Source organism: Lampetra planeri, chromosome 23 (genome assembly GCF_965212315.1).
Source record: "Lampetra planeri chromosome 23, kcLamPlan1.2.h2, whole genome shotgun sequence".
NCBI lineage: Eukaryota > Metazoa > Chordata > Hyperoartia > Petromyzontiformes > Petromyzontidae > Lampetra > Lampetra planeri.
Window position 1 is genome coordinate 2,645,554 of NC_136129.1, and position 25,127 is coordinate 2,670,680.

At 54.6% G+C, this 25,127-nt stretch overlaps 2 protein-coding genes across 3 annotated transcripts in view; one reads left to right on the forward strand and one right to left on the reverse strand.

Moving 5' to 3' along the window:
* Positions 1 to 7,576: 7,576 nt before the first annotated feature.
* MRGBP (MRG domain binding protein) lies at positions 7,577 to 15,418 on the forward strand. Of its 2 annotated transcripts, none has more exons than XM_078604750.1 (5): positions 7,577 to 7,943; positions 10,079 to 10,212; positions 11,371 to 11,461; positions 11,931 to 11,996; positions 13,157 to 15,418. In XM_078604750.1, the coding sequence occupies exons 1-5, from the start codon at positions 7,817 to 7,819 to the stop codon at positions 13,276 to 13,278; spliced, it is 540 nt and encodes a 179-aa protein (XP_078460876.1). In that variant the 5' UTR covers positions 7,577 to 7,816; the 3' UTR covers positions 13,279 to 15,418. The 2 variants fall into 2 exon arrangements, with proteins under 2 accessions (XP_078460876.1, XP_078460877.1); XM_078604751.1 differs by lacking the exon at positions 7,577 to 7,943 and adding an exon at positions 8,878 to 8,914.
* A 317-nt stretch (positions 15,419 to 15,735) lies between these two features.
* The window catches only part of CIMIP5 (ciliary microtubule inner protein 5), a 31,771-nt gene continuing 22,379 nt past the window's right edge, over positions 15,736 to 25,127 (reverse strand). Inside the window, exon 3 of the mRNA XM_078604752.1 lies at positions 15,736 to 18,066. Within this exon, the coding sequence (XP_078460878.1) occupies positions 17,809 to 18,066 (258 nt within the window). The 3' untranslated portion in view covers positions 15,736 to 17,808. The remainder of the gene's footprint in view (positions 18,067 to 25,127) is intronic.

Here is a 25,127-nt window from a genome sequence, read left to right on the forward strand (position 1 = left end):
CTCTTGCGCGCGATAGCAGCAGCAGCAGTGATGTGTTATGGTCCAGGATCTCGATTCCAATGTTGAGGTACTGCTGTTGCTGCTACCACGACGAGAGGACGTCAGCAGAGAGAGATCGTGTCGTGTCGCTGTTCCTCCTCCAATGCCGGAGCGCAGATTACCACAATGAGTTTACTCTAAGGATTCTACGTATATATATGAGACTGTGTATCTCTATGGGTTTCTATAGGTCTCTGTGTATCTTTATGAGTCTCTATAGATCCATATCATTCTCTATGCGTTGCTGTGTATCTCTATGGGTCTCCATGCATCTATCAGTCGATATGGGTCCCTGTGTGTCTCTATGTGTCTCTACGTGTCTCTACGTGTCACTATGTGTCTCTATGTTCTTCCCCGAGTCTATGGGTTCTCTGTATGGTCCGTGGTGTGGCAATCCACAAGCCGGGGAGCCTCATCACCTTCGGCGCTACGGACATCAACGATGGCCCTCGCATACTCTGTAGCCGAGCACTGTGCACCAGCATGGATCAGAAGTAGTCTCCACTCAACTTGTTGATATATAACTGAACCATCATCAACATCACCACCATTGTGAACATCACGATCAACAACATCGCGTGCCATCATCGCCACGTGTCACCATCACTACCCATCACCACTGAACACCGCAACGCGGTGTTGTATCGCTGTAACCCTCAGATCGACCCCAACCACCCTGGCTGCCCGTGCTGTCACCAAATCTCTCCCCCAGCCATCCGCCCGACGCAGCAACCCTGCGGGAAGTCCCCTGCGAATCATCAGGGACAACAGTCGCCCCCTTCCCATCTGCCAGGACCTCAATAACATCCCTCGACATCGCTTGAAGTCAAGCAGCAAGCCCCCTTTTTGGACCCCATACACTTAACCTTCAGTGATGCGAGTTCAACTCCACGATGAACCTTGGGAGAGCTGAACAGAGGTCAACAGAACTCAAGAACAGACACCGCCTTTCTGTGAAAGATCCAACGCAGATGATCCCCTGCGTTTTTTTTTTTATCTTCCACGACGCTGCTCACAGTCCACCCTAAACCGCATCATCCACTGCACAAACCGTGGCAGCAGTAGATAAACCTGATAATGATGATGCACACATGGGGAATTAAAAACTCTCCGGTAGTAGTGGGTGGCGACTGTGGTCATCCAGATCGAAAGACCGTGCAGCGTGGAACCACGCTAATGCTCCCGATCCACAAATACGAAGGAGACGTCACAGCGATGATGATCCACTACTCCGCTACTGCTCCTGACGCGGTTATCTGCTGGCTTGACCACCCGCATGTGAAATTGTAGTCATTGTTGGCTCTGCATCTATATGAACTGTGAAATTGTAGTCATTGTTGGCTCTGCATCTATATGAACTACAAGAAGACTATAAGGTATCTATGTATCTCTTTGTATATTTATGTGTCTATATGTATGTATCTCTATGTATATCTATGTATCTCTTTTATATCTATTTGTCTCTATGTATCTTTGTATATCTATGTGTCTCTATGTATATCTATGGATCACTGTGGGTCTCTATGTGTCTCTGTGTATCTCTATGAGTTTACTATCTGTGTCCATCGTGTGTGTTGCATGCCCACAATCACAGCACTGTGGCTGTGTCTTGAATGTGTAGTGGCATGGAATTGGTCACTATGGAGCATAGCGCTGGTTGCTGACAGAGAAGGGGATCTACGGTTGTAGCGGCCCTGTCAGCAGGTCACGTGATAAGCCAGAGAGAGGGATGTAGGGCAAAGGTGATAGAGGGGACGTGTGAGGTAAAGCCCGGGAACCTTCTATTAGGTTCTAGAAGGGGGGCGTGGCCGGAGGCGGAGCAAGGCCTCGCTGGGTGGATAAAAGGGGGACCCCGAACAGGTTCGGGGCTGCTGTTTGGAGTGGATCCCGTCGTGCTGCTGGAGTCTTCGTCACCGTCTTCACCTTCTCGGCGTTGTCAGTCAGGCAGCCTGTTAGCTGTCCTGACTGAAGTGTAGCTACTCTTTGTACCCTGTGAAGGCTATAATAAATAGAGTGCCTCCGACTACTAGTGTCTCTGAGTGCATCACTACAAATGTATTTCTATGGGTCTCTATGTATCTCTATGGTTTCCGATGTGTCTTTGTAGGCCTATATGCATCTCTATTGGTCTCTTCGTGTATCCGTTATCCCTATGGGTTTATTGTCTGGTCCGTAGTGTGTGTGTTGCATGTCCACAATTGTACCACTGTGGCTGTGTCTTGAATGTATTTGTATGGGTCTCTAAGTATCTCTCTGGGTATCTATGTATCTCTATGGGTCTCCATGTATCTCTATGGGTCTCGATATGTCTCTGTGGGTCTCTATGCATCTCCATGGGTCTCTACGCTGATGCTACTGCTGCAGCTGATGCTACTGCTGATGCTACTACCACTGCTGCTGATGCTACTGCTGATGCTACTATCACCGCTGATGATGCTACTGTAGTGCCATAAGAGGGGAGGGGCTGCTGGGGGCTCTGGGACCCTAGACAGATAAGCCCTCGGCGCCAGGCGCTGGGATCCCAGGCACCCCAGACAGTTAAGCCCCTTGGCGCCACCAACGGGGGGGCTGTGTGTGCTCTGTGGGATATCTGGGGGCGCACACAACCCCACCCCTCGTTGGGGACGAGGCATAAAAGGGCAGCTCCCTGACCGATCGGGGCCAGTCGCAGCTCAAGACCCAAGAGCCGCCAGCCAGCCAGCTTAGAACCCTGGACCCCCTCGTCCCGCTTGTCCTTGTAAGGGCCGGGATGCTGTGAGGGCCAGTGGTGGGACTCTGGGACTCCCGGCTCTACGTCCTTGTAAGGGCGAGTTCCGAGGAAGCCAGAGTCCAGACCCGCACCTTGGGTCTCTACGCTGATGCTACTGCTGCAGCTGATGCTACTGCTGATGCTACTACCACTGCTGCTGATGCTACTGCTGATGCTACTATCACCGCTGATGATGCTACTGTAGTGCCATAAGAGGGGAGGGGCTGCTGGGGGCTCTGGGACCCTAGACAGATAAGCCCTCGGCGCCAGGCGCTGGGATCCCAGGCACCCCAGACAGTTAAGCCCCTTGGCGCCACCAACGGGGGGGCTGTGTGTGCTCTGTGGGATATCTGGGGGCGCACACAACCCCACCCCTCGTTGGGGACGAGGCATAAAAGGGCAGCTCCCTGACCGATCGGGGCCAGTCGCAGCTCAAGACCCAAGAGCCGCCAGCCAGCCAGCTTAGAACCCTGGACCCCCTCGTCCCGCTTGTCCTTGTAAGGGCCGGGATGCTGTGAGGGCCAGTGGTGGGACTCTGGGACTCCCGGCTCTACGTCCTTGTAAGGGCGAGTTCCGAGGAAGCCAGAGTCCAGACCCGCACCTTGGCTGGGTCGGGTCAGGTAGCCTCCCCTAGGGTAATTGTAGCCGGAGGACCCCAGAGCGTAGTGTATATAGGCTGTGTACTTAGGCTGTGTACCTAGGCTGTAACAGAGTATCAGGACTGTTGGAGTGTTGTATTGTAATAAAGAAGTTACCTCTACAAGTGTCTCCGGAACCCATTACACTACTACCACTGCTGCTGATGCCACTGCTGATCTACTACCACCGCTGCTGATGATTCTACTACCACTGATGATGATGCTACTACCACTGCTGCTGATGCTACTACCACTGCTTATGATGATGCTACTACCACTGCTGCTGATGCTACTACCACTGCTGATGATGATGCTACTACCACTGCTGATAATGCTACTACCCTGATGATGATGCTACTACCACTGCTCCTGCTGATGATGCTACTACCACTGCTGCTGATGATGCTACTACCACTGCTGATGATGCTACTACCACTGATGATGATGCTACTACCACTGCTCCTGCTGATGATGCTACTACCACTGATGATGATGCTACTACCACTGCTGATGATGATGCTACTACCACTGATGATGATGCTACTACCACTGCTGATGATGATGCTACTACCACTGATGATAATGATGCTACAACCACTGCTGATGATGATGCTACTACCACCACTGCTGATGGTGCTACTGTAATGTAGTAACTCGGCGGGAGACGACTTCACGGGTAGCACACTCTTTATTTCACCAACTTTGTTTCACAGGTGACTAACACCTACTGTAGTATCTCGGTTGACTAACACCCACTTGGTTACTCGGGTGACTAACACCCACTTGGTTACTCGGGTGACTAACACCCACTTGGTTACTCGGGTGACTAACACCCACTTGGTTACTCGGGTGACTAACACCCACTTGGTTACTCGGGTGACTAACACCCACTTGGTTACTCGGGTGACTAACACCCACGTAGTTACTCGGGTGACCAACACCCACTTAGCTACTCGGGTGACTAACACCCACTGAGCTACTCGGGTGACCAACACCCACTTAGCTACTCGGGCGACTAACACCCACTTAGCTACTCGGGTGACAAACACCCACTGAGCTACTCGGGTGACAAACACCCACTGAGCTACTCGGGTGACAAACACCCACTTAGCTACTCGGGACACACCCTGCCGGGGTGTCCGTCTCAACTGTGGGTCCCCCAGTCCCGACCCACATGGGCGTCGGACCACGGGTCCCACAGTCTCGCCTCCGAGCCACACAGGGCCCCGGTCCCTACAAGGACAGCGGGACTAGGGGTCTCGGGGCACTACGTCTTCAACTCCGTCTTCGATCTTCAACTGGTTAACAACAACCCCGAGTGCTCTCGCGCGTCCCCCTTTATACCCCACCTGCGGACGTCGCTGAGAGCACCCATCCTATTTGACCAATCACTGGGCGCTGGCTACGATCCTGTTTTCCCACATCTCAGCGCGCCTCACCACCCACGCCGCGCCGCCCCGTCATCCGTCACTCCCGGCGCGCGCGTCCACACCACGCCCACAACGCGTGCCCAACCCCGCACCCCGTGCCGCCCCGTGATCCATCACTGTCACTGTCGGCGCACGTCAACACCACCACTACACTACTACCACTGCTGATGATGCTACTACAACTGATGATGATGCTACTACCACTGCTGCTGATGCTACTACCACTGCTGCTGATGCTACTACCACTGCTGATGATGATGCTACTACCACTGCTGATGATGCTACTACCACTGATGATGATGCTACTACCACTGCTCCTGCTGATGATGCTACTACCACTGCTGATGATGATGCTACTACCACTGATGATGATGCTACTACCACTGATGATGATGTTACTACCACTGCTGATGATGCTACTACCACTGATGATGATGCTACTACCACTGCTCCTGCTGATGATGCTACCACTGCTGATGATGATGCTACTACCACCACTGCTGATGGTGCTACTACCACTGATGATGATGCTACTACCACTGCTGACGATGATGCTACTACCACTGCTGATGATGCTACTACCACTGCTGATGATGCTACTACCACTGCTGCTGATGCTACTGCTGATGCTACTACCACCGCTGCTGATGCTACTGTAGTGCCATAAGAGGGGAGGGGCTGTTGGGGGCTCTGGGACCCTAGACAGATAAGCCCTCGGCGCCAGGCGCTGGGATCCCAGGCACCCCAGACAGTTAAGCCCCTTGGCGCCACCAACGGGGGGGCTGTGTGTGCTCTGTGGGATATCTGGGGGCGCACACAACCCCACCCCTCGTTGGGGACGAGGCATAAAAGGGCAGCTCCCTGGCCGATCGGGGCCAGTCGCAGCTCAAGACCCAAGAGCCGCCAGCCAGCCAGCTTAGAACCCTGGACCCCCTCGTCCCGCTTGTCCTTGTAAGGGCCGGGATGCTGTGAGGGCCAGTGGTGGGACTCTGGGACTCCCGGCTCTACGTCCTTGTAAGGGCGAGTTCCGAGGAAGCCAGAGTCCAGACCCGCACCTTGGCTGGGTCGGGTCAGGTAGCCTCCCCTAGGGTAATTGTAGCCGGAGGACCCCAGAGCGTAGCCAGAGTAGTGTATATAGGCTGTGTACTTAGGCTGTGTACCTAGGCTGTAACAGAGTATCAGGACTGTTGGAGTGTTGTATTGTAATAAAGAAGTTACCTCTACAAGTGTCTCCGGAACCCATTACACTACTACCACTGCTGCTGATGCCACTGCTGATCTACTACCACCGCTGCTGATAATTCTACTACCACTGATGATGATGCTACTACCACTGCTGCTGATGCTACTACCACTGCTTATGATGATGCTACTACCACTGCTGCTGATGCTACTACCACTGCTGATGATGATGCTACTACCACTGCTGATAATGCTACTACCCTGATGATGATGCTACTACCACTGCTCCTGCTGATGATGCTACTACCACTGCTGATGATGATGCTACTACCACTGCTGATGATGCTACTTACCTTTGATGACGATGCTACTACCACTGATGATGATGCTACTACCACTGCTGATGATGATGCTACTACCACTGATGATGATGCTACTACCACTGACGATGATGCTACTACCACTGCTCCTGCTGATGATGCTACTACCACTGCTGATGATGATGCTACTACCACTGATGATGATGCTACTACCACTGATGATGATGTTACTACCACTGCTGATGATGCTACTACCACTGATGATGATGCTACTACCACTGCTCCTGCTGATGATGCTACTACCACTGATGATGATGCTACTACCACTGCTGATGATGATGCTACTACCACTGATGATGATGCTACTACCACTGCTGATGATGATGCTACTACCACTGCTGCTGATGCTACTACCACTGCTGATGATGATGCTACTACCACTGCTGATGATGCTACTACCACTGATGATGATGCTACTACAACTGATGATGATGCTACTACCACTGCTGCTGATGCTACTACCACTGCTGATGATGATGCTACTACCACTGCTGCTGATGCTACTACCACTGCTGATGATGCTACTACCACTGATGATGATGCTACTACCACTGCTCCTGCTGATGATGCTACTACCACTGCTGATGATGATGCTACTACCACTGATGATGATGCTACTACCACTGATGATGATGTTACTACCACTGATTATGATGCTACTACCACTGATGATGATGCTACTACCACTGATGATGATGATGCTACTACCACTGATGATGATGCTACTACCACTGCTGCTGATGATGCTACTACCACTGCTGATGATGATTCTACTACCACTGCTGCTGATGATGCTACTACCACTGCTGATGATGCTACTACCACTGATGATGATGCTACTACCACTGCTCCTGCTGATGATGCTACCACTGCTGATGATGATGCTACTACCACCACTGCTGATGGTGCTACTACCACTGCTGATGATGCTACTACCACTGATGATGATGCTACTACCACTGCTGACGATGATGCTACTACCACTGCTGATGATGCTACTACTACTGCTGATGATGCTACTACCACTGCTGATGATGCTACTACTACTGCTGATGCTACTACCACTGCTGATGATGATGATGCTACTACCACTGCTGATGATGCTACTACCACTGCTGATGATACGACTGCTGGAGCTGTTGCTCTGTGAAAAACGATTCGGAATCGATTCCCGGAACCCCCACGTCCCTCTCCCGGCGAATAAAATCGATATCGCTAATGAACCTTTATGAGGAATCGCCGGATCGATACGTACAGTATTCATTATAAACCGCCGGGGATCAACCGCGCATCATCCGTGGTGGGGGTTGTTGTTGTGGTTGTTGTGGTGGTGGTGGTTGTTGTGGTTGTTGTGGTGGTGGTTGTTGTGGTTGTTGTGGCTGAGAGGGATACGCGGCCATGGCTGGAGAGGCGGCGGCGGTGGCCGGCGCGGCGGCGGGGGAGAGCGTGGAGGAGGCGGCCGTCGTGTGGAGCCCCGAGGTTGAAGTTTGTCTCTTCCACGCCATGCTGGGTCACAAGCCCGTGGGTGAGACGACCAGCACCACCACTAACTACCACCACTACTACTACCACCACTACCACCACTATACTACTACTACCACCACTACCACTATACTACTACCACCACCACCACTACTACTGTACTACCACCACTACTGTACTACCACCACCACTACTACTGTACTACCACCACCACTAACTACCACCACTATACTACTACCACCACCACTAACTGCCATCACTACCACTATACTACTACTACCACTATACTACTACCACCACTACCACTAACTACCACCACTTCTACTGTACTACTGCTACCACCACTACCACCACTACCACTATACTACTACCACCACCACTAACTACCATCACTACCACTATACTACCACTATACTACTACCACCACTACCACTATACTACTACTACCACTATACTACTACTACCACTATACTACTACTACCACTATACTACTACCACTATACTACTACCACCACTACCACTAACTACCACCACTTCTACTGTACTACTGCTACCACCACTAACTACCACCACTACCACTATACTACTACCACCACCACTAACTACCATCACTACCACTATACTACCACTATACTACTACCACCACTACCACTATACTACTACTACCACTATACTACTACCACTATACTACTACTACCACCACTACCACTATACTACTACCACTATACCACTACTACCACCACTACCACTATACTACTACCACTATACCACTACTACCACCACTACCACTAACTACCACCACTTCTACTGTACTACTGCTACCACCACCACCACTAACTACCACCACTACTACTATACTGCTACTACGATCTCTACCACTTTACTACTACCACTGTACTACTACTACCATCACTACCACTATACTACTACCACTATACTACTAGCATCACTACCATTACTGTCATAACTTATACAGTTACTATATTAAGGCCATGCTGGGACACAAGCCCGTGGGTGAGACTACCACCGCTATACTAGCTACCATTACTACAATTATACTACTACCATGACTACCACGACTATCATAACTACTACAGTTATTATAGTGTAGTGGGTTCTATGGAGGCACACACTTGACTTTGGAGGCAACACGTTTATTATAACACCCCAACAGGGCAACTACATGAACGGGTCAGGTCAGCAACACACTGCCTGAACCACGAAGCCGAGCTTAACGACCGATAAGACGTAGCACCGAGGGTTCCATTCCAGCAGACAGCCGCGATTGCTCTCGGGACCTCTCCTTTATGCTCCTGAGCGTGGCCTTGCTCCGCCCTCGGCCACGCCCCCTTCTGTATCTCACCAGAAGGTTCTCGACCAAGCATCACGTGTCCCTCAAGCCACCTTTTGGGCCCCCTCGCTACCCTGCCCCAGTCACGTGCCCTCTCGGGTTCACCCAGACTGTCACGTCCCTACTTGCCCTCTCTCTGACCGCCACCAGAACCATGCCCCCTAGGGCTCGCTTCCATGCCATACCCACTCTGGTGCCAGAGAGGCTCAAGACGCACACTTCCACTCTTGTGATAGTAGCTGGCGCTAAACACCATAGTGACTCCATTAACGTCACTACAATAGTAACACCACGCCATGCTGGGACACAAGCTCATGGGTAACACTACCACTGCTATACAACCTACTATAACTACCACTATACTACCATGACTACCACTATACTACTACCATGACTACCACTACTGTCATAACTACGCCAGTTACTTAGTAACACCACGCCCGTGCCTACCATTAGACAGTGGTAAAGGCGGAGCCCCACAAGTGCCCACTCACGCCCCGCTGCCTGTGGGACATGCGCGGAGTTCGCGAGGTGGTGGAGGTGATGGAGGAGGTGGTGGAGGTAGTGGTGGAGGTTGATGGTTGTCGTGGTGGTGGCGGCGACGGTGGCGATCTTGGCGGTGGAAGTGGTGGCTGTGGAGGTGGTGGCAATGGCGGCGATGGTGGTGGTGGAGGCGGTGGTGGAGGTGATCGCGGTGGTGGTGGTGGTGATGGGGGTAGAGGCAGCGGTGGATGTGGAGGCGGCGGTGGAAATGGTGGTGGCGGCGGCGGTGGAGGTGGTGGCGGTGGCGATGGTAGTGGTGTGAAAGCGTCTCCGTCTCCCCACAGGGATCAACCGACACTTCCACATGGTGTGCATCCGCGACAAGTTCAGTCAGAACATCGGGCGACAGGTCCCCTCCAGAGTCATCTGGGATCACCTGGCCGCCATGTATGACATCCCGGCCTTGGTGCGAGCGCAGGTGAGGCGTTTTAAACTCTTTCAACAACTATTTCTATTCTACCAGGTAAAGGACCCATCACTGAGCTGCTGTTTTAGCTTTTTTTTTTTTCAGAAGCCACGTGGCCATCGCAAATGATAGCCTGACAAAGTGGCGGTATCATCATCACGTGCACATTTACAGCAGCCAAGTGCTCTTGAATGCATGTTGATTGTAAATGCGGAGGGGAAAAACAGGAGGACCCGGATATAAAATCCACGCGACCACTGGGAGAGAGAGGGACATGCAAACTCAACTAAATTATAAACTATTTTAAAACTATAAACTATTTAGATTTTACCAGGTAAGTCCCACTTAGCTATGTAGCTATTTTTTAAAGAAGCGACCGGCTATCACAAATGACAGCTCAATGAAGTGGCTTGTCACCATCGCGTGGAAATTCATAGCAGCAGCCAAATGCTCTAAACGTGTGACATTTGTAAATGTGGAGGGGGAAAACCGGAGGACCGGGAGAAAAATCCACGTCACCACGGGAAGAGGAAAAAATCCAAATATACCGCAGGCGTCAGGGTCGGGATCGAACCCACAACCTCCTGTAGACCAAGCGAGGTAGTTAACATCTCATAGCCACCGTGGCGCCCTTTCCCGCGGTCCTGGGCTGGGTTTGTGTTTGGAGAAACTGCACACACATCCCCACATGTCATAAGTACGAGTTACGGTAGTAACCAGCAGGGTCGTTGGTTGTCTCAACCTCTGGACAGCATGTTTGGTCACGTACACAGGGGCGATAGAAGTTCAACATGCACCAACACAGACAAAACAAAGATCCCCGCGTAGCCTTCAGCAGACTGTCGGGGCAAGTGTTGTTGAGCGAGTAGTGCCTATGAAGGCTGGCACAGCACACGAGGGGGTGAGTGGCCAGCAACACGCCCGGCCGCCTTTGTCTCCCCTAGTGGCAATGTTTACACACCGCACCAGGTACGCATTTGAGGCCGAGTTCACCGAGGGCAGGCATGTAGATGTGTCTCGTGCTGTGTCTTGTGTGGTGTGTATCGTGTTGTGTCTTGTGGTGTGTATCGTGTAGTGGTGTGTGGTATGTATCGTGTTGTGTCTTGTGTGGTCTTTATCGTGCTGTGTCGTGGTGTGTGGTGTGTATCGTGTTGCGCGCCTCGTGAACAGAACGACTCTGAGTCGCTGCCCTTCCCCAACGTGGAGAGGCCATTCTGCCTCCCGGACGACATCCTCCATGACGGTCGCGACATCAAGGAAGGTAACCTAGCCTGGCACCAACCACCAGCCGGCCTCGCCGCCCCTCACGAGTACCACCCTCATGACCACCCCATCTCTCTAATCTGGCCTTTAACACCACCCAAATCGCTCCCTGATCCTGGCTGTGTAGCCCTGCAGGTTCTGCTGATTTCGTAAATTTCCATACACGGCGGTCGCGGTTGGCACATCGGTGGGGTGTACGGGTTAATTGTGGCACTTTTATAAATGTACATTGCTACTATTATTATAATAATTATTATTTCCCTCATGGACTCCCCCATGTCATATTGCTTCCACGACGGCGTTAACCGTTATCTCTGTTCGGAGACGTCTGCATAGTTGGTGGGTTGGTGTGTGGGTGGGTTGGTGGGTGGGTTTGTGGGTGGGTTGGTGGGTGGGTCAGTAGGTTGATGGGTCGGTGGATGGGTCGATGGTAATGCACTGCACTGTTGCTCCCCTCCCACCCCCAGGGAAAGTTGTGGAGATCCAAGAAGACGCGCCGGAGAGGGAGTCGAGCCAGGGTCCTGCCGAAGACAGTAAGTCACTCCTCACCATCACCCCTCACCACATCCACCACCTCACCTTCACCCCTTTCACCACCATTACCCTACCCACGTCCACTACCATCACCCTCACCACGTCCACCACCATCACCCTCACCACATGCTAGTCTGTGGGTCTCTACACTAGTCCATGGGTTCATATTATTGGTTCTTTCTACGTGACTTTACCGAAAGAACCAATAATATAAATCTCTGCAGTCACGAAAGCTTTAAATCAAAATTTAGACCATGGGTCTTTGCGCTAGTCTGAGTCGCTATGTGGGTCCGTGGGTCTCTACGCGAGTCTATGGGTCTCTATGTGAGTCTGTGAGTATTTATGTGAGTCTGTGGGTCTCTACGCGAGTCTGTGGGTCTCTACGCGAGTCTGTGGGTCTCTACGCGAGTCTATGGGTCTCTATGTGAGTCTGTGAGTCTCTATGTGAGTCTGTGGGTCTCTATGTGAGTCTGTGGGTCTCTATGTGAGTCTGTGGGTCTTTATGTGAGTCTGCGGGTCTCTATGTGAGTCTATGGGTCTCTATGTGAGTCTATGGGTCTCTACGCGAGTCAGTGGGTCTCTGTGGGAGTCTGTGGGTCTCTATGTGAGTCTGTGGGTCTATGTGAGTCTGTGGGTCTCTATGTGAGTCTATGGGTCTCTATGCAAGTCTGTGGGTCTCTACGCGAGTCAGTTGGTCTCTACGCGAGTCAGTGGGTCTCTACGCGAGTCATTGGGTCTCTGTGGGAGTCTATGGGTCTCTATGGGTGTCTGTGGGTCTCTATGTGAGTCTGTGGGTCTCTATGTGAGTCTATGGGTCTCTGTGCGTCTATGGGTCTCTATGTGAGTCTGTGGGTCTCTATGTGAGTCTGTGGGTCTCTACGTGAGTCAGTGGGTCTCTGAGTTTGTGGGTCTCTGTGAGTCTGTGGGTCTCTGTGAGTCTGTGGGTCTCTATGTGAGTCTGTGGGTCTCTATATGAGTCTATGGGTCTCTATGTGAGTTTGTGGGTTTCTATGTGAGTCTGTGGGTCTCTACGCGAGTCAGTGGGTCTCTACGCGAGTCAGTGGGTCTCTACGTGAGTCAGTGGGTTGACCACCCACCGCCCTGTGTCTGGACGCTCACGCTGCCGTCGCTGTGATCCCACCCCGACCCCGCCCGGCAGAGTCGGGGAGCCGCGACCCCACTGACAAGCGCAAGCGGTCGCGCGCCCCCGCCAGCACATCCTCCTCCAGCCCCGCCAGTCCTGGGGGCGCTGCCCCCGTAAGCAAGCGGCGCCGCACGTGAAGCGCACGTGAAGCGCACGTGAAGCGCACCTGAAGTGCACGTGAAGCACTCTCCAGCAGGTCGGGTGGCAGGATTATTGAACGAGTGGGTGAGTGGTTGGGTGAGTGAGCGGGAGAATGAGTGAGCGGGAGAATGAGTGGGGGTGAGTTGACAAATTGGTGGGCGGGTGAGTGGGTGGGCAGGTGAGTGAGTGGGTGAATGAGTGGGCAGGTGAGTGAGCTGGTGAGTGGGCTTCTAAGTGAGTGGGCATGTGAGGGGGTGGGCGGGTGAGTGTGTGAATGGGTGAGCGATTGATTGAGTGGGCGAGCAGGCGAGTGGGCGTGTGAGTGGGTGAGCGATTTAAATGAGTGGGCGGGCAGACGGGCGGGCAGAAGGGCGGGCAGACGGGCGGGCAGGTGGGCGAGCGAGAAAAGTGTTGTGAAATGCACCAGGACACGCTGGCTGTCACCGGACCGGAGACCCTGGCGTTTGGCACAGACCTCCCGGAAAAAAACAACTCCCACGTGATGATCGTCACTGCTACCTCCGAATCCTCTTCGGCTGCTGCTGTCTCACCGAAGAGAGCAGAGTTTGTTCGTCTTTCCTTCTTCTTCCTATCGGCCTTCCCCATGGTGGCAGCATTTCACTTGTCGCCATCATAATCAGAGACTTGGGTTGCAGGTTGAGAACGGAGAACCTCCCCAGACTTCAATAAAAAAAAATCGCCAAATCCATTGCCAGCTCCTCGGCCGCCCAGTGTCCAGTGTGGGAGAACGGCCCAAGCAAAGATGAAGATCCCCCGTGTAGCCTTAACAGACTGTTGGGGCAAGTGCTGTTAGCGAGTAGCACCTGTGAAGTCCAGCAGGGCACACGAGGGGGTGGGTGGCCAGCACCATGCCCGGCCGCCTTTGTCTCCGACATTGCCGATGTTTACTACACACCGCAACGGTCCTTGGAGGCCCAGGACCAGTTCAAATAATCGTCACCGGTGTTGGCCGTGAGCGGGAATCGAACGCAGGTCGCCAGGTTCGTTGCACGGGAACCAGGGGGTTTGGGGGGGGGGATCCACGTTTAGCGATTTCCTTTTCGCTGTGATACTTCACACGGCAGTGAGGGACGGGAGGCTTTCTCAACGTGCCCCCCCCCCCACCAGCCAAAGAGAGGAAAGTTTGTGGCACTCGGCGGTCGCCGAACCGATGTTTTGTTCTCATCTAGAGCTGGAATTCGGTCAAATAAAAGTGCATACTGAAATAAAAATTGTGTTTTTTGTTGCGTATGCGTAGTTATTACCGACCAAGGGACCAGAGTATTGTTATCGCGAGTTTGGTTTACGGCAAGATTTGTCAAGTTTGGTTTATGATAAACATTTGTTGTTTGGTTTACAATAAGATTTGTCGGAAATCTGGTTTACGACAAGATTTGTCGTGTGTTTACGATAACATTTGTCGTTTGGTTGATGATAACATGTCGTGAGTTTGGTTTACGATATTTGCGCTAACTGCCCAGTGAATGAGACTTACTTGCTTGTGGGCAAAGTGAAGAGAAATCTTACGAGTGTTCGGGAACCCCTCGTGAGTCGCTAACCTCTCCACGTGGCCTGTATCTGCGGTTTGTGTTTTGTCGGTTGTGGCTTCGCGAGTGGTTGACGTCCCCACGGGCCCGAGCACATAAGCGTTGTGCCGTTCTCGAAATGCCGTTGTGAGTCCGGTTTAACGCCACTCCGACGATTGGTCAAAGAATCCAAACGATAACTCGCATCAATGATTGTAAACATTGTAAAAATGTAAAAAAAATACTATTTAATATACCGACTTCATCCGTGGGTGAGAACCGCTGTGTTAAAATATTGTTTTCCTGCCGGCAGTTCCCGCAGAACTGCATTGTTTTTCCCGGTTGTCTTCAGGCCGCCACCAACGTCAATTTGAGCAAACGACACCTATGGGACAGTCGGCGGTGATGCGGCTACAGGCAACCCGGGTGTGCCGGTTTCGTCGGACTTGGGACTCGTCGGCAAAGTACAGCCGGAACCGGTGAACACGGTTGTCTTGGCCGTGTATCGCCGCTGCTCGCTCTTGTCGGTCGCATTTACTCTATATTTCGATGGTGACCGGAGACTAAAGGAGAGCCCGGCAATGCGGTTCTCCGGGTACTGCTGATGGTTTTTGCAGAGTGCGCTGTGTGCTTTTTGTGCCTGTCTGTGTGTTGTTTAGGTTGGCTCAGCCTCAAGTGAGTACCTGTTGCGGTGTGTAGTAAACATCGCCATTAGGGAGACAAAGGCGGCAGGGGGTTGTGCTGGCCACCCACCCCCTCGTGTGCCACTGTGCCAGCCTTCATAGGTGCTCGCTAACAGCACTTTCCCCAGTAGTCTGTTAAGGCTACACGGATCGTTGCACCTACTACAGTAAGAGAGTGAACACGTGGTTCTGGGGTTTAACTTTAACCACCTATCTCTGGTCACAAATCAAAGCAAGAACTTCATTTTATTTTTGCCATTTAATGTTTGTTAGCGAGAGGTAAACAATTACACAGTTTAATGAACCGGTTTATTATAGGACGATGACAGCAGTGATGCTGTTTGATATCCGGCCAAAGAGTTGGGCTGCATTTTTTTTATTTTAAAGTAAAATGTATTTTATTGATGTCTGAAAACGGGAGAGCTTTGAAAAAGGTTATCACTTGCAAAGGGCGTGGTGCTGACCGCCCACCGTTCTGGCCTTCATCGGTGCTGCTAGCCGCTAACAGCACTTGCCTCAACAGCCTATTTAGGCTATACTGGTGGGATATTTGTCTTTGTTATCGGCGTCACAGTCCAAACAACTTGAGGTAAAAAAAATAATTGCACCGCTAATTACTTTATTGGAATTCCCAACAGTAAGATCGGCCTACCTCACCCTCCCACCCACTAGTGGCAGACTAAAGGCCGCCACTGTGGCACATGGGGGAGTGGGTGGCCACCACCATGCCTGGCCGCCTTTGTCTCTCGAGTGGCGATCATGTTTACACATTGCACGAGGTACTTGATTGAGGCTGAGTCGACCTAGAGGAGGCCCAGGACCGGTTCAGATAATCACTGGTGTTGGCCATGAGCGGTAATAAAACTTGGGGATGGCCAGGTTCGTAGCACAGCGCTAACCGCTACACCACCGCTCTCCACATCAAACACACAAATATTCCCCCTAAAGCCTTCACAGACTGTTCAGGCAAGTGCTGTTAGTGAGCAGCAGTGTCTATGAAGGCCGGGGCACGGCACACGAGGGGGTGGGTGGCTGGCCAACACCATGCCCGGGCGGGCCACTTTTATCGTCACGCACACACTGTGGTCCTACGTCTCTTGCGCTTTCCACGTCACGGAATCTTTAACGTTCGCCCTGAAGGTGGACGTCAGCGCCGGATGTCCCGATCCGCGCGCCCAGCACCGCAGTATTAACCAGGAGCTGCCCGCCGGATCTCCACCGGCAAACCTCCGTTACTTAATCCTATTAATAGCGCTGTTAACTCGTATTAATAGTGATAATTGTAATTCATCCCATTAATCACGCTATTAACTCCTATTAACAGTGATAATAATTATCCGTCCATCAATTCGCACCAACTCATTTGACCGGAACCTCACGCACTCATCCATCCTGGCACTGGCTGGCTGGGTGAGTGAGTGGGTATGGGTGTCTGCTGGCTCTGGTTGGGCTGGCTGGGTGAGTGAGTGAGTGGGTATAGGTGGCTGGCTGGGTGAGTGAGTATGGGTGGCTGACTGGGCTGGCTGGCTGCCTGGCTGGCTGGGCTGGCTGGCTGAGTGAGTGGGTATGGGTGGCTGACTGGGCTCGCTGTCTGGCTGGCTGCCTGGCTGGCTGGGTGAGTGAGTGGGTATGGGTGTCTTGCTCTGGTTGGGCTGGCTGGGCTGGCTGGCTGAGTGAGTGGGTATGGGTGTCTTGCTCGGGTTGGGCTGGCTGAGCTCGCTAAGTGAGTGGGTATGGATGGCTGGCTGAGTGAGCGAGTGGGTATGGATGGCTGGCTGGCTGGCTGAGTGAGTGAGTGGGTATGGGTGGCTGACTGGGCTGAGTGGGTATGGGTGGCTGGCTGGGCTGGCTGGCTGGGCTGGCAGGCTGGGCTGGCTGACTGGCTGGGTGGGTGAGTGGGTATGGGTGGTTAGCTGTCTGGGTGGGTATGGCTGGCTGGCTGGCTGGGCAAGTGAGTGAGTATGGGTGGCTGGCTGGCTGAGTGAGTATGGCTGGCTGGCTGGGCGAGTGAGTGAGTATGGGTGGCTGGGCGAGTGAGTGAGTATGGGTGGCTGGCTGGGTGAGTGAATGAGTATGGGTGGCTGGCTGGGTGAGTGAGTGAGTATGGGTGGCTGGCTGGCTGGGTGAGTGGGTCTAGATGGCTGGCTGGCTGGGTGAGTGGGTATGGGTGGCTAGCTGGCTGTGTGCGTATGGCTGGCTGGCTGAGTGGGTCTAGATGGCTGGCTGGGTGAGTGGGTATGGGTGGCTGTCTGGCTGGGTGAGTGGGTATTGCTGGCTGGCCGCCTGGCTGGCTGGCTGGCCTTGGCTCTTTGCTCAGTCAGAAGGGCATCATCTCAGATGGCAGTCGCCGCTTATGGTGCTGCGGCGAGAGGGCAAAGTCGAGGCGGATCAGCTCCTGGCCCCCCGCAGTGTTCACGTTGCTGCCGGGGCCTCGGTGTGCCGTGGTCAAGTATGGGAAGTGCCCCCCCGCCTCGTCCGGCTCCGACTCCAGGGGAGCCACCGACACCGCTGTTGCAGCCGCAGAGCTCGGCTCATCCGGGTTCGACTCTGGGTCATCGGGAAACACGAGCTCCCCCTGCGCGAATACGTGGGGTGGGGGAGAGGAGAAGCCGGCCGTCGGAGTTGGTTAAGGCTGCCGTGGCCTGCAAACCAGTGTCGCCGGTTCGACTCCAGCTCCTGGCGTCACTGTTGTATATCTATAAACTGGAAAAGAAAAACTAAAAGTGATATCATGGGACCTTTTTCCCAGTGTCAAAGTATGAAAAATTTGAATACATGTTTACCCTTTCTGGCAATAGAACAGATGTTAAGATGTTCAACCACCAAATAGATACATTTTGCAAGGAATCAAGTCCTGCATTAACCACACACAGTACCTGTGGTGAACATGCAAACAAACACGCTCTGATAACCTTTGGCATTGTCTTTGAAACTGATTGGCCTACACCAGCGACAAGCTTTCTTAATGGCCCAGTCTCACTACCACCTGTGTCAGACCAGAGAAAAACAAAAGGCGAACACTACAAAGACAATGCCACACGTGTCGGAGCATTTACAGCTCGGGGTCAGCAGCTATATCGTGGGATACCTTTTTGCCAGTATCAAAGTATGAAAAATATGAATAGGTTTTACCCTTTCTGGCAATAAATCAGGAGTTGTTAAGATGTTCAAATGCCAAGGAATCAAGTCTGCATAAAGAAGGCTGCTGTCTCTGGTGTAGGCCAATCTTTTTCAAAGACAATGCCATTGTCATGCCGCTGCCACGAAGCCGTTCAGCAGGCGCCCCATCTAAGACCTCGCCACCACCAAGCGACGGAGCCGACCCCGCGTCCCCCTCACCTCACCTCACACGAACACACCCGCACGCATTCCCCCCCCCCCCCCCATAGAGCTCCGTGGGGAGGTCATCTGGCCGACCGGTTTTTATCCGAGAAGCCCTTATCGGGATTAAACTTTCACGGTTTCCGGCGACCAGGGAATTGGACGACCTCCCCCGACGCTACTTTGCACCGCGGCGCTGCGACCGGCCTTAAGGTTGCAAGGTCGCAGCGAGGGGCCACTCGGCCACCGCGGGGGAAACGCATCTCACACACCCCACACACGCAAGTATCGACGGGGCAGGCAGAGGGAATAAGCATTGTGATGGAGGAGCATCATTAGAAAACACGCAGGCACCATTGTTAGGGGAGTTAAAGGATAAGGCTGTTAGTATGAGTAATCGGGAGAGCGGGGTCACGCGGGGAGCCGTGCACAAATTCCCACGGCGCACCTTTGTGACGGACGCCGCCGCATAAACTGCGATAATGGGGGGGGGGGCCTGCGTGAGAAAGGGATTGATTGGAATTTGCGCCGCGCAGGTTGAGCATTAATTAGCATATCAAAAGCAGATTGATTGGAATTTGCGCCGCGCAGGTTGAGCATTAAGTAGCATATCAAAAGCGCCCGGAACGGCGGTGCGCATGCGAGAGAGTCGCATTCCCTTTGAGGTAGGGAGGATAAATGGGGAGCGCAAAGGGGAAATCGCTCTCTTGCTCCGAGAAGCCAACGTCCAGGACTGCCCCAGCTCTGCCCTCCGGACGTCCGTGCGACGTGTCGAGGCAAGCAGCGAGGAAAACCCACGGAACGTCGAGTGCCTCAAACCGTGAGTAAGGAGGTAAAAGTGTTTCGTGAACGATAAATAGGGAATAGGTTCCGGGTTAGTAGAGTAGGCAGCCTCGTCGATTCATACTGACTCAACAACCAGTCCCACGTAGCAGACAATAAATCATTAATAGCTGATCGTGGCCTCGTGTGATCTCGTGTTATAAGTGTGAACGCGTGTGGTACTGTGTATGCGTAAGCTCGCGGCGTGCGTAATCAGCGTACCCCAGGTGCGCGATCATAACGTGAGCGGCGAGCGCGGCGCAGAGCGGCGCAAGAGTGGGTATCGCGTGTGGAGCTGTATGTGTGTGTGCGCGCACGTTCACGACGTGTATAATACAGGTGCGCGATCCTAGCGTGAGTGGTCAGGGTTGAGTGAGTGCCGCGCAGAGCTGTGTGTGGGTGTGCGCGTACGTAATTAACCATGCCTACTACGCGGACCCGCGGGGGAGGGGAATCCTGGAGCGACGGCTCTCACCCCATGGGTGAAGAACGCAGCAGCGGTTCGCCTAGCAGCGAGGGGGCGAGTAATGAGGTTAACCCGGCCGTTAGGGGTACCGAGGGAGGGATCTCGGGGGCTAGCGACCCTCACATATTGGTGTCAGAAACGGGACGATCCCCCGCACCCCCAAGGGAAAGAGGCCCCCCAACCCAGATTAAAATCAAATGCACATTTACGGGCAAAGGAATTCCAACATGGAAATCGTTTGCCCGCAGCATCAGGGGGGCGAAAAAGGTTAATGGGTGGTCAGATGAGGAGGCGTTGCAGCAGTTAGAGCTACATTTAGATGGGCGGGCAGCTGACTTTGTGGAAGCTTTGCCCGCAAGCGCACAAAATCAGTGGGAAAAATTAATGGGCGAACTCGAACGACGCTTCGGCGCCTATGACGAGGAGGATGCGCAGACGGCCTTAGAGGCACGCCGCCGCCAACCCGGCGAAGATCTACGAGATTACGCCGAGGATGTACGCATGTTGACCCAGCTCGCGTACCCAGAGTACGAGGCAAAAATAATTGAGGGCCTCGCCGCCGGTAAAATCCAGCGATATTTGGCACACACCCCGTGGTGGCAGCCAAATGTAGACGGTGCACGACTCTCCTTTAACACCCTCGTCGAGCGCGCGCGCAAATGCGAGAAACTCTCGGGTGAGCGCGCGCAGCCTCGAGGGAGGGGACGAGAGTGCGCCGTAGCGAACCTACTCTCCGACTCGGAGGAAGTGCCCGCGTTCGCAGTAAGGGGACGGGCAAGGGAGCCCCAGAGACCCAGCGAGACCACCCCGGGGTGGGTAGCCGGGTTACAGGCCGGCGTGGGAGATATGATAACCCAAGCACGCGAGGAAGCAAATAAAAATATGAAGGCACTCCAGTCTGAGATGGGGGAACTACGCTCGACAGTAGGGGGGCTAGCCGGGAGGGTGTCCCAATTAGAGTCCGATGTGGGGCAACTGCGTACTGGGGGAGGGAGAGGGAGCGGACAGGGGACCCGCTACGGAACCGCCCCCCCTCCCCGAGCATGTTATATGTGCGATCGCCGAGGGCATCTAGTGAGGGACTGTCCTGAAATCACCCGAGCTAGGCAGACGCGGGGGTTAAACTCCAACGCCCCCTAGAGAGCGGACCAACTAGGGGTGCAATCGACGCGGTCCCGATACAAATAGACGATGATGAGAATAATGGCGAGCGAGTGATCTCCACACAGGTTCCAGCAACAACGCCCACGGAAACGGTGACTCCTGGCGACTGGCTACGGGAGCTGGTGGCAGGGATCACGGGGGCCACGTCGCTGGTGGAAGGGGAGGTAAACGGAGTGTGTACCCGAATCCTGCTGGACACGGGGGCGGTGGCCTCGCTCGTGAGCGCAGCGCACTGCAGCGCGATCGGGGTCGACGTGCGTCACCTGCAGGCACCGGACCGCGCGCTGCACACGGCGAGCAGAGCCGGAATGGGGCTGCTGGGGAGAGCCACCCTAGAGGTCCGCATAGGCAGTCAGGTGTGCACCCAGGAGTTCTACGTGTCGAGTGCGTTGTGTCACGAGTGTATCGCAGGTACCGACCTCTTAGAACGGCTAGGACTCAACGTGCAACCCCGCCAGCGATGCGCCACCATGGAGAGCAACGGCGAGCGGATACCGTTCTTGGGACGAGAACCGACGCGCCCCCGCTTCGCACCTGTGGCCGCTATCCTGGCGACGGCAGTCACCATCGGCCCGCTCACCGAGATGCTGGTGCCGGTGGCAACATCCCACACCGACCCCACGCTCCGACCATCAGGAGAGGTAATGCTAACTCCTCACCCGGAGTTGGCAAAACGGTATGGGGTCGTGGGATCCGCCACGTTGGTAAACGCAGATGGGGACCGATTGTTTATGCGGATGTTTAACCCCCACAGTACCCCAGCGATACTGCGGCGGCGCACCCCGATAGCCACCGTACACCCCCTGCACGCACGCCACTCTAACGACTCGGTGTTCGCACTCTGGGCTGAGGACCCCGGTCGTTCTGAGGGTGACCAGGACCTGGCCTGGCGAGTCGGCCCGACTCCCCGAGCCGAGGTCATTCCCCTGCTCGACGCGTTACATGTACCATGGGCGGATTTACCTAAGGGAGAGGCCGATCGGCTGCGCGAGTTACTGCGGGAGTACGCCGACGTATTCAGTGAACACGACTCGGACGTGGGTCGGACCGATCTTGTTAAGCACCAAATTGACACCGGTGCAGCCCGACCCATCAAACTCCCTGCGTACCGAGTGGGCGCACCCGAACGCGCCCAAATCAAAGAGGCAGTTGGGGACATGCTTCGCGATAACATAATTCAGCCCTCGGCGAGCCCCTGGTCAGCCCCAGTGGTACTAGTGACGAAAAAGGATGGGTCAACCCGGTTCTGCGTCGATTACCGTAAACTAAATGCAGTCACGCTCGGCGATGCCTTCCCCATACCCCGCATCGACGACACCTTCGACAGCCTCGCTGGAGCGCGATATTTTTCCACCCTCGATCTCGCGTCCGGGTACTGGCAGGTGGAGATGGCGGAGGAGGATCGGCCGAAAACCGCATTCACCACCCCGATGGGGCTATTCGAGTTTCGAGTACTCCCGTTCGGACTCACCAATGCGCCCGCGACGTTCCAGCGGCTGATGGAGTTGGTGATGCGGGGCTTGCAATGGGAACAGTGCCTGATTTACTTGGACGATGTGATAGTGTTCAGTAGATCTTTGTCTGAGCATTGGTCCAGGCTTCGAGAGGTGTTCCAGCGACTGCGAGCGGCTCATCTCAAGCTCAAGCCACGTAAGTGTTACATCGCACAACGCGAGGTGGGGTACCTCGGGCATCGCGTCAGCGAGGCAGGTGTGCACACCGATCCGGAGAAGGTATGCGCCGTAGTGGAGTGGCCACAGCCAAGGAATCTGACGGAGATCAGATCATTTTTGGGGCTCGCCACCTATTATCGTCGATTTGTAAAGGGATTCAGCGAGATTGCACGCCCCCTCACCCAACTCACCTCCCCTAAGCACCCCTACCAGTGGACGGGGGCCTGCCAGACGGCCTTCACCACTCTCAAAGACCACCTCACCCACGCCCCCACCCTCGCTTTCCCCGATTTTACCACCGATTTTATTTTGGACACCGACGCCTGCAGCAGCGGGCTGGGCGCGGTGTTGTCACAGGTACAGGATGGGACGGAACGAGTCATCGCGTACGCCAGCCGGACCTTGAGTGGGGCCGAGCTTAACTATTGCGTGACCCGCCAAGAGTTGTACGCCGTGATTTTCGCATGTAAGCAGTTCCGGCCGTATTTGTACGGCAGGAAATGTCGCGTACGCACTGACCATTATGCTCTGCAGTTCCTTCTTACATTCAAGGAGCCGCGGGGGCAGATGGCCCGGTGGTTGGCGCAGTTGCAGGAGTACAACCTGCAAATCGAGTATCGGGCTGGCCGGACGCATGCAAACGCGGACGCCTTGTCGAGGCGACCCACGGTGGACGCCGAGACAAGGGCGGAGGAGGCCTGCCCGTGCTTCACGGGGGGACGCTGCCGGCAGGCAACGGACCCCCGAGCGGCCGCGGCCACTGACCCCCCCCCAGCGAGAGAGAGTGCAGTGTGCGCCACAGAGGCCCTCACAGGTGGCACCGAGGATCCCGTCGACCGCACGGCAAGCGCGGGACCCGCGGCTCGGGACCCGATCGGACGGATCCAGGAGGACGTCGGCTGCGCCTTCCCGGGCCTGAACGACGAGCAGCTGAGACAGACCCAGCAGCGAGATCCCAATCTGGCGGCAGTGGAGGCGGCACTGCGGGAGGAAAAGAGCGCCCTACCAGGACCCTGGAGCGGTTTGTATGCCCGGTTGTGTGTGCAGAACGGAGTGGTACGGGAGTTAACCGAGGCCGGCCAGCCGGGGTGCATCTGTGTTCCTGCCCAGGTGCGACCCCAGCTGCTTCGGCTGGTGCATGACCACCCACTCGGGGGCCACGATGGGGAACGACGCACTCGAGAGACCCTGCGTCGCCAGTATCTCTGGCCCAAATTGGCACAAGACGTGGCGGCCTGGGTACAGGGCTGCCGCGCCTGTCAGCAGTGCGGGCCGAAACCGGCACGATACCAGGTACCCCTAAGGCCGTTCCGCGTCAGCCGCACGAATCAGCTGGTCGGGATTGACCTACAGGGGCCATTCCCGCGATCCCATCGAGGCAACCGATATATCCTAGTCGCAGTAGAGTATTTCACCCGCTACCCCGTGGCAGTGGCCATCCCTGATAAAACGGCCTTGGTGGTGGCCCGGGCATTCGTGGAACACTACGTACTTAAGCACGGGATCCCAGAACGAGTCCTCACCGACCAGGGTAGCGAGTTCGAGGCCGAGTTGTTCCAGGCACTGTGCCGAGAGTTCGGAATCCAGAAGGACCGAACCACAGCGTACCACCCCCAAGCGAACGGTATGGTGGAGCGCATGAATCAGACCCTAGCGGGAAAACTCAAACGTATGGCGGCCGCAAATCAACGGGATTGGGACGAACACCTCCCCTACGCCCTTTTCGCCTACGCCACCACCGTACACACGTCGACGGGACAAACCCCGTTTTTAATGATGTTCGGCCGTGAGTCTCGTTTACCCCGCAGATCTGCTATTCGGCGTCCCTTCCCCCCAGCCGGAGGAGGGAAGCCGCCCCGTGGAACACCTGTTGGAGACCCTGCGAGAAGCCCGAGGCCGAGCATACCCGCAAGGGGAAGCCGCGCATCGGCGGCAGGAACAGGGCACCCGACCCCGCATGGAACCCCCCTTATTCCTGACAGGCGCTAAGGTGTGGCTACACACCCCTCGCGTCGGGGCCGGGCAGGTGGGGAAACTGACGACCTACTGGCGGGGACCCTGGACCGTGGTGCGACAGATCTCCCCCTGGACGGTACTAATTTATGGCGGGGAGAGGGATCGAGAGACGGTGGTCAACGTCCGCCGCTTAAAACCGTGGAAAGCGGCCCCGGCGAGAGAGAACCCCGTCAC